The 9,790-nt window shown below is 41.4% G+C and overlaps 1 protein-coding gene across 8 annotated transcripts in view; it reads left to right on the top strand.

The window, feature by feature from the left end:
- The first annotated feature begins 783 nt into the window (after positions 1 to 783).
- Positions 784 to 9,790, top strand: part of GRIA4 (glutamate ionotropic receptor AMPA type subunit 4) — a 215,361-nt gene continuing 206,354 nt past the window's right edge. For 6 of the 8 annotated variants that reach the window (XR_014852989.1, XM_085064165.1, XM_085064151.1 and 3 more), the window contains exons 1-2: positions 784 to 1,258; positions 2,403 to 2,561. Coding sequence is in view for 7 of the 8 variants with exons in the window: in XM_085064165.1 (XP_084920291.1) it covers positions 1,171 to 1,258; positions 2,403 to 2,561 (247 nt within the window). In the remaining variant the exon portion in view is untranslated. The remainder of the gene's footprint in view (positions 1,259 to 2,402; positions 2,562 to 9,790) is intronic. The other 2 variants (XM_085064116.1, XM_085064106.1) reach the window with 1 other exon arrangement.

The raw sequence follows: 9,790 nt of genomic DNA, 5'->3' as shown, positions 1-9,790 counted from the left end.
AGACCCAGACTTCTGGCAGCTCCTCTGGGAAACTTCCAAGGCTTGCAAAGAAAAATTCAAAGGCACCAAAAAAAGACTAGACACTGAAAGAGCCCTATTATTTTCTTCCCACTTAAAAATATTAAGAAAGGGGAAAAAAATCGAAAAATGGGGGGAAATGGAAAAAAGAAAGGGAGGGGGGAAGATAGCGGAAAGGAGGCGGCACAGGAGCAGTGAAGTTTTCCTTTCCATTCGCTCTCCCTCCCTTTGCCACAGCGCTGAGCGCTTCCCTGCTCTCCCGCCGCTGCGCTCCATCCTGTGCCGCAAGCCCGGCGGCGCGGAGGGTCCCGCTGCTCCCGCGCCCAGCGGAGCGGAGCGGAGCGCCCCCCGGCAATGGGGAACACGCCTGCCCAGCCGCGTCCCCGCTCCGCAGCCGCTCCGCACACGCACATCCGCCCAGCCGCCCTCATTAATAATAATTGGTACTCAATAGCAGCAGCCCAGCGCTGTGCTGCAGCGGCCGAGCCTCCCGCGCCCCGCGGGGCGCTGACCTTGCCTGCCCCCCGCCCTGCGCCCGCGGCACAAACTTCCGCGCCGCTGCGCGCCCGCGGATGGCCGAGCGGCAGGGAAAAGGCGGGGTGGGGGGGCAAAAAAAAAAAATCACAAGAACCCCCGCAGAAATAAAAATTAAAAATAAAGGCAAGAGCCGCGTGTGCGGGCGGCGCGGGGCGGAGCGGGCGCGCACGGCGGCGGTGCGGGCGGCGGTGCGGGGGGGCGCACGGCGCATGTCCGCCCGCGCCGCGCCTCCGCCAGACGCTGCCCCCCGCCGCCAAACTCACCACCATCTTCTGCATGTGCAACACTCGCAGCCGGACACACTCCGCTCCCCGGCGATGGAGACTGCGGGAAAAATCCGCCGCGGCGGCATGGCTTGCTGAGGCGCCAGCCGGGAGGGAGGCAGAGCGCGAGCGGGAGAGGATAGCGAACAAATACTAAAGCAAAAACCACTAAAGAAAAAAAAAAAAACCAATAAAGAAAAAGGAGGAAACCTCTCTTTTTCTCCCCTTTTTTTTAATTTTTTTTTTTTTTTTTATTCCTGGTTTTGTGTGCATCCTCCTCGCCCTCGATGCCTCTCTGAGCAGCATCCAGCGAGCGAGCGGGAGAAGGCGAGACAGAGAGGCAGAAGAGAAGATGAGGATAATTTGCAGACAGCTTATCTTGTTGTTTTCTGGCTTTTGGGGACTAGCAATGGGAGCTTTTCCTAGCAGCGTGCAAATAGGTAAGCGCTGCATTGGGCTGCGTGCGTGTGTCCAGGGGTTCAATGCTTTGCGAAGTGAGTTGGAACGGAGGCTCTGACAGAAGCTTTTGCAGATTTCTCCTCCAGCACCATCCCATTTCCATTCCTTCACGAACCATCCGCGTGTTTCTGTGTATGTGCCTCCTTGTGTCTGTGTGTGTAAATATTTCTGAGTGCGTTCGCGTGCGGGAGGGAGGATACTCATCATTTGCAGAGCTCCTTCCAGCTCCGGGTGTGCGATATCGGCAGGGCAGGAAGGGGCTCGGGGCTTATGCCCCTTGGCTGCTTCAGCCCCCTCCGGCTCCCTTTGCTTTTGCCTGAATCCCGAAGGGATGGCGAGTCCTGGGCACCGGAGGCTGCGGTAGCCGGCAGGGATAGGGGCTAAAAGCCAACGCCGTCCTTCGTTCCTCTCTGTAGTTGGAAAGTTTAGGGGTTTGTAGGTATCTCCCTGTAGTCCTGTGCCCCATCCTCACCCCTTTCCCATTGCCTCCTGCTTCCCTCCCTTCGGACGTGTTTCGGATGGGACGCAGCTCTCTGAATTCTTTCCAGCTCAGCTCCATCACTGCATCATTTCTTGTGGACTTGTAAAGATGCTGCTAATAAGGCTGAGCTGCTCTCTGCTTGCACATGGCTGCAGAGGAGCAACGTTCATTATATTCCTCTAAAGTGCAGATTATCCTACACCGAGTTGGCGTTTCATTTTTTTTTAATCCAGAAAGCATCGTTCCGCTTAATCAGCCCGCCACTTAATGTGAGAGGCTGTTGAGCAGCTGATTTACCAGTGTGTTCGGTATCAGGGAGATGGAGGCTAAACACTTTAAAAGGTCACTGTAATCATGACAAATCTGGGCATTTATGTATGAAGAGCTGAAAAGCGAGAAGTCAGAAAAGAAGCATGAATGCATCAGGGAGGTGAAAATCGATTGAGGACAGTGATTTAAAGGCAGTGGTTGTGATTACGAATACGATTAGTTCCTTATCCATTAAAGTCTTAGGACTTGCCTTACTGTGCAGCTTTGGGAGAGACAATTGCTTGGTCTTACAAGACAGTAAGTAGCTTGTAAATGATTTACCCAGTTTCTTTTGCTTTTTCTTTTTTTTTTTCCCTGTTTTCTATTTTTTGTAGGTGGTCTCTTCATCAGGAACACTGATCAGGAATACACTGCTTTTCGATTAGCAATCTTTCTTCATAACACCAGCCCCAATGCATCCGAAGCACCTTTTAATTTGGTTCCTCATGTAGACAACATTGAAACAGCTAACAGCTTCGCTGTAACAAATGCCTGTAAGTAAACATGCCACTGATCCGACCACCTTACGCGTAAATTGCAGTGGAGTGGAAAGAGCAGGAAACCACATTGTTATCTTGCATTGTAAATACATCAGGAAGTCTGTCTTTGGTACAGATACCCTTTGCAGAAGAGCAGAAGGGGCAGCAGTCCATGTTAGTTCCTAACTGGAGCAAAATCCTCTCTCCTGCCTTCTGCTGACTAACCTGATGTGACATTTACTTTAGCGTTATTACAGTAGTTTCTTGCCTTCCAGTTTCTATGGAGATGAATTTTGTTGTTGTAAAGAAAAATTATGAATGTCTCAGTAAGTCCATAGACCCCACAGTTACTCTTGTTTGCGTCTGTGCATGCTGTGCCTTGCCTGTATTTGAAAATATATGATAATGTTTGTGTCCACAAATGCTTTTCTAATGGCTGGAAAGGAGACAGGGAAGCAGTGGTGTGCAGGATAATATATCTGAGTTGCTTGACGCTGCAGTTGATCTGGTGATGTCACTTGAGGCAGCCCTGCTCTTATATTCTAGGTTGTAAATGTCTCTTACCATTTCGTAATGCATACATCCTGTGGTTGTGTCTCTATGCATCCATACATTGGTGCCAAATCAAGTTAGCACCTGATCTACTTGATTTCACAGACCACCTCAACTGGAACAAATAGTCTCTTCCTACTGTATATTTTATAAACACACACACCCCCACATACACACAGATGCACATACACAGCGAGAAGAAGACAGAGCAAGAAATGCCCTTATAACAAATGAGGTAACATTGCATTTATTTAGTTAATTTTTTTAAAAAGCAAAGTATAATTAGCTGGACTTGCTACATTTCAGTCATCTCAGGGTCTTTACCAGTGGCTAAAACACGTGCTAGATATGCCTAACCTCTGAGAGGGGCAAAGCATTATTTCTATTTATTTTCATGTATGTCCGGCTTCTTAAAAGGAATTCATGTTATTATGTAAGACAGTGGTATACAGTGGGGCAAAGCTGAGGACTGTAGTAGCGTTACTACTTTGATGTTCATATTTCAAGACTCTGTAGGTTTTCCTCTGTGGCTCTTAAGTTTTTGAATCCCTCCTCTTCATTCAAGAGTGAATTGCCTCTGGAAGTAGATGCACTAAGCAACATTGCTGAGCGAGTTTAAAATAGAAACATACTGGAGAATGTCTTAGTGTTCATCGTGCCTTTAAAATACGTGCTGTGTTTCTCCTCACTTTCTCACTGCCATCTCTGTGGCACCTTTTAATATGTAAACATACAATATGCTGTGCAGTTCTCATGAATAATTTATTGCATGATTGCTAAATTTATTTCTACAAGTCTTTGCTACTTCAAGTTTCGGATGACCTTGCCACCTTATTTAAGAGGAAAAGCTTCTGAGCTGCCAAAATGGCTCCATTCATTTTATGCAGGAAAGACTGATGTCCCATAAAGTGTGAATTCTAAATTAAGCAGAATATTAGTTGTGTTTAGCGGGGAAATCACTATCAAATTCCATAAGGTAAAAACATTTTAAAAGAAGCTTTCAAACTGGAAGGAATCAGATCTATGCAGGTGTAGTTCATTGAGAAAATACTACAATTCATGCCAACTTTTGCAAGCACTGATATTTATTCCATGAGACCAATGACACAGTACCTTTTTTAAACTTACATTTTCAGTAAAAGAGGATGGGACTAAAATTTTTGTATATTAAAATCAATAATTTTAGGTGAAGTCAATTACTTCAGATTCTGCCTATACATCTAATTCTGACCATTTCTGAGGCTGTTGTTCCTTTTGGGATTAAGGATATTGGTCAGTATTTCCATTTGAATGTTAATGAATTAATTCAGATTTGCACAAATTTAAAATTGTCTCAAATTGCACCACTTTCTTGTGTAACATTAAATGTCTTAAATTCACAAAGTGTTTGCCCAAAATTTCGCTCATTTAGACTATTTGCAGCAGATTCTTCTCTCGTTCCAGCCACCTTATGTTATTTTTGACTTACATCTAACTGAGGAACACCTCTCCCATTATGTTTGCTGTCATTTATAGGAATAGTGATTCATAACCTGATCTTCTTTTCCCCCCTTTAAGCTGAATCCAGTTTCAGTTCCAAAGAGTTTGGTGGCTTTAGAAATGATGAATCCTTGTCGTTTAGGGGGAGGCAGAGAAGAAAGAGAAAAGTAAATGTATATGCTTATGTGTGTGTAGGCTCATATAATTCTGCACATGTTTATATTAAATAGTAGTAATCCTAAAGGGCTTATTTATGTTCCTACTTGCCACTTAAGCCCATACGTGTGTTTCCATTAGTCCAAGTTTGTATTTATTTCATGTTTTACAATCTTGAGCCACGAATCTGACTATTTCTTCTTTTTAAAAACATATTAATACTGAAAAATATTTTTTAAACAACAATTCTCCTAATGAAATGTAGGCAAACTGACTGACAACTGAATGAACATAGCTCATGTTCCTTAAGCTAAATATGAGCAGAATCCTGCAAAAATCAATTGTCTGATAGCTGCAGGACACTGGGTTCCATGTGATTGAATTTGCTGGCTTGACAGAGGCTTCTAAAGTGCAGATGTGTGAGTTTTTCTAACCTAATTAAAGAAATCGCCACCATCAGCTCTGAATTAAGTGATTTCATGGCAATATGAAATGAAAACTCTTTGCTGAACTGCCCTGAAACGGTAGCTTTGGACCTTGCTATTTGTGTAGAAATTACTCAGAGCACATGTCCCCAAATATACAGTACAAAAGCCTTAGAGCTGCTGGACTGAGATGAATATTCATGTGAGTTCAAGCATAAAGCTCTGAGACATTACCAGATTCCTCTCTTTCTGTTTCCATTTGCTGCAGAGGTTACTTGTGAAGAATCAGGGCCCGACCCCTTGCATGTGTTAGGGACAGTAGGCAGATTATTCCAAAGGATTACGGATGGCATGCTAGCAGGTAACTCAACTGCAACACTGGAAAAACTTCAATGTTTTTTTTTCTTTTCAGTAGGTAAAAAACATACATGAAAATGTTCCCCCAGGAGTACTTTTGAAACTGGAGTAATTTTGTGTGTTCAGTGTCATAGCTAATTTCCAATGGTTATTTTATGCATTTTGTTTTCCTCAAACAGGCCTATAACATTGGTATTTTTATTGTAAATCATGAATGCGTATGAAACAGGTTGATTTAGCAGATGGAATCTGTTGTGAGTTGGAAAAATTGATCTTACCTATATCACTTTGGAGATTTCAGTCCTTTTTCTTTTCCCTTCGCCTTTGAGTGTTTTATTGAAACTCTGTTCATTTCTTTTGCACTACATACATTATTCAGAGAATCCCTCTTACTGACAGAGCTGAAATTATTCCAAAACATGAATAGTACAAGATTCTTACTCATCAGAACACAATACACCAGAGCTGAAACATTTGTCTATTGGCATACATTGGTTTGCACCTTATAAGCAGGAAATTCTCCTTGTGATTAGAAATCTACCTACATTCACTTTGATTTCAGATGTTGGAGCAATACACTGATTTTTGGAGAGGATTGTATATATTTTTCTTTAGCTGAATGCAAAATAACTTTCTGTCCTCTTTGAACCATCTATATCGTACGTTAGTATATCTCAGCAACGCAGTCATCCTTAAACATGCTTGAATACTTATGAAAGATAGTGCTATAATTTGACAACTGTTTGCCTTTCAGTTCTTCTCTTGTGATTGAGAATTTTTCAGTTGAAGTTTCAAAAATCCTTAATCTATAGCAGTCTGCAGTTCTTGTACAGAATTAGGCTAAAGGGGAAGAAGAGAGATTGAGTCAAGTCTTTCAGTAGTGTTTCATGCTAAAAGTGAAGCTTTTCTCTTTGAGTCTGTTTGACTTCATGTGTATTCTGAGGTGAATATATACCTAATAAGTGTAATTTAGGGAAAACCAGACACTATTTTCCTCATTCGCACAGTTCCATTCTTACTAAGTTTTAATTCCAGTAGATGCAACCCCCCAAGTCACAACTTGGTTTATTATGTGCCACATGAATGAGAAGAAAGGCCCACTGGCATTAAAAATTTTGAATCATGGAATAACTTTCCTCTTTCTCCAAGAGTTAGTATCTTTGACTCTTGTGCCCTCTACGTTTAGGTGTGGTTGATGACCTGAAATTGGAGGGTCTGATTCTGCTTCACCAGTGGAAATGCAGTTTCTAGGCAAGATCTGCTGAGGTCAGAGGCAGCCCTGAGGACAGACAGGAACCTCCCTCATCACCCTTACCTCTCTGTGTGTCTGTCTCTGGGTTTGTGCATGCTGGTGCAGGGAGAGGCAATGTCATTTTGGAGTTAACTTTCTGCTGGGACCTCCAGAAAGCTGAGGAAATCAGCTCAGAGTAGTTGATTAGCCCCTATAGTAATAGTATTGCCCTTATATTGTGACTACCTGTCATTTTACCTGGAGCATTTTCAACTTTGATTTACTCAGCTGCATCATAATGGGATTTTCATTAAATTTGGTTATTAATTCTGCTTTATAATTACAACTCAATTTAGTAATAGAAGCATAACCTTGGTTGAATAATCAGTGTCATTAAAAACCATGGTGTTCTTTATTTAGAAAGTGAGGTTTCATACAGCTGAATGGCATTTTGCTATCAAGAGCAGTGCAGTATTCCCAAGGATGCAGTTTGGAGAGAGTTGGGAGTTACCATACAGTCAGGTTTTAACTGCAAAAGCAAATAGTGTACCAGTTGGCTAGAAAAAGGGAACTGGATCAAATGTTAACTCTTCCAAAATAGGTTCCATTGCAAAGTTTTGAAGTGAGTGTTTTGCTTTAATACATGAAGTTTATCTCAAGCTAGACTAAAATTATTGAAAACAGTTTGTCTTAACATTTTTTTTTATTAGCACTTGCTGGTGGAATCAAAGGTGTGTGAACTTGGATGTCATCTGTCATAAGTAGTATTCTGTATATTTTTAAGGGATAAGAACATTGATATTCAAAGAGTTTCATAGCTCTAAATGTGATATTTGTAAGTAGCCATTTACAGCAGAGAGAAGATCAACTGTCAATACCTCCAGTCAATCAGAGTCTGGCTTTAATTTTCAAGGTTGTTGGGAAATAAAATGAAGGGCCTTTGCTGGCATACAGTCAGATTTCTACACTGAAAATCCAGAACACTCATTTCCGTGGCATTCAACAAGACTTTTGTCCTAGCATGTTACTGGACTGACTAAAACTTCAAACTCAAAAGCTTTATAGTAGCCTATAGAAATAATTTAACATTCATTTCAGAGGGTTAATAGTAAAGATTGTGTTCCTTCATTCCTTCTGGAGAAGCCAATGCAGTGCAGTACTTCTTGGGTAGGACAAAGCACTTTAACAAGTAAATTAAATTTATTAACTTCAGCTTTATCATTGTAATCTAAGTTTGTATTCTAGTCAAAATAACTCATGCATTTCATTTTTAGATCTTGATTGTTTTGAGACTTGCTTGTTCATGAGAGAGGAAGACGTCTGCTTTGATTTCTTAATGGTTTTAGATTCTACTATGAATTGTGCAATTTCAGATTGTGAGCAGGTGAAGTTCTTTGGATTTAAACATGTTGGACCAAATAATCGTTTCGCATAGTTCCCATTCCTTTAAATATGACTGATTTAAGGGTATAAAATCTGTGCTAGTGCAATAGTGAAGATATACATATGATTGCACTAGTGTAATTAAAAGAAGAAATTGGCCTGTCCTCTGAATTTTCGTTCCTGTGGGTACTTAGCTTGAGGCAAAGACTTTGGACTAGTACAGCACCAAGTCTGCTTCTGCAGCTGAGGTGGGCACACCAAAGTTATGTGATAGGACACAAAGTCAAACTAGATAATTTATTTCTGTGCAAATCAAGAATTGTTCTGAATTTTGGAAAATAAATTTACTCAAAAGTATCTGATCACACTGTCTTGTTTGGAAATTTTGGTGTTGCTTTACTTCTAATAATTTTTTCAGAAGTTTTATCTTCTGTCTAGTTTGGGTTCTTACACAGCTTTTGGTTTTTATTATTGTTTTGAGAGATCTTACTGGCTTTTATCAGTGTTGATATGGATTCAGTTGTTTGTCAATGCAGTTATATTTTGAGTACTCTCAAAAATTCTATATTTGTGATGTCTGCTTTCAGGCACCCAAGTTCAGATAGGAAGGCTAACCCTACATGTTGGCACTCAGAGACATTCTAGTATTTTCCAGAGTCCTTAGCAGCTCCTGCCTTCCATTTGGGAACTGCTTACTGCTGAGCACTTGGGAAAAGCTGTCCTCCTCTGTGCAATAATGCATGGTGCAAGTTTCTTCTCCCAGCAGTGCTACTTCCTTTGTGAGGACTCTGTTTCTTCCCTACTCTTTTTCCCATAGTCCAGAAGAAGTCTGCCTGACTTGTAAAGAAAATTGCAGCTATTGGGTTTCTGGTTGCCTATGGTAAGAAGATGGAGCCAGAGTGACACATACCCTTCACTCTTGTCCTGAAAATACACTGGGAAGACCCAGCTCATCCTTCCTCTTCACCAGTTCCTCCAAAGCTGACTGTAGGCAGGTTTTATGTTGGACTGAAGTGGGAGTACCAGGATACTTACAACAAAGCTACTGTAACGGCTGGGTTTTGACCAGCAATGCTAACATGAACAAATTCCACTACAAACACTGGCTCTTGTCCTGCAGCTTTTCCCCCCCAGACAGAGCTGTTTGTGATTTAAACAGGGGCTCTACATGAGCACTGATTGCAGATTGGAACCTCTTATAAAGAAGGAATAGTAGGAATCCACTTTTTTTGCAAGGTGAATATGTTCTCATTTTTCATCTCGCAGTTCAAATTTTTGAAAGTAATAAATTGCTTAACTCCTATTATTTTTAAAAACTAAAATGTTTAGAAATTGGACTCCTGGTACATAATTGCCAGTTTGCCAGTAAAGTGGGTTGGGCTACTGTTTTCTTGTGTTCCACAGGCTATTTCAATGTTGTATTTATATGCAGCAATTGCTCTTGAAACATGCAGGCTTGTGCAGTACCTTTCACTATATTCATGGCCAACATGCAGATGTTTTTTCCTGTAAATACAAATACAGCCCAAGAGAAAGAAAAAAGTACTCACACTTTTCACTAGCTTATTTATTAGATTACTTTTGGGGAAAGGCTTTAAACACATTTTGAAGACATACTGAAATACATAATTATTTAACTACTCATAACAACTCTTCTGTTT

This window comes from Lichenostomus cassidix, chromosome 1 (genome assembly GCF_008360975.1).
Source record: "Lichenostomus cassidix isolate B80296 chromosome 1, HeHo_3.0, whole genome shotgun sequence".
Lineage (NCBI taxonomy): Eukaryota > Metazoa > Chordata > Aves > Passeriformes > Meliphagidae > Lichenostomus > Lichenostomus cassidix.
The sequence above is the reverse complement of the archived record's forward strand: the minus strand, read 5'-3'. Positions and strand labels throughout refer to the sequence as shown.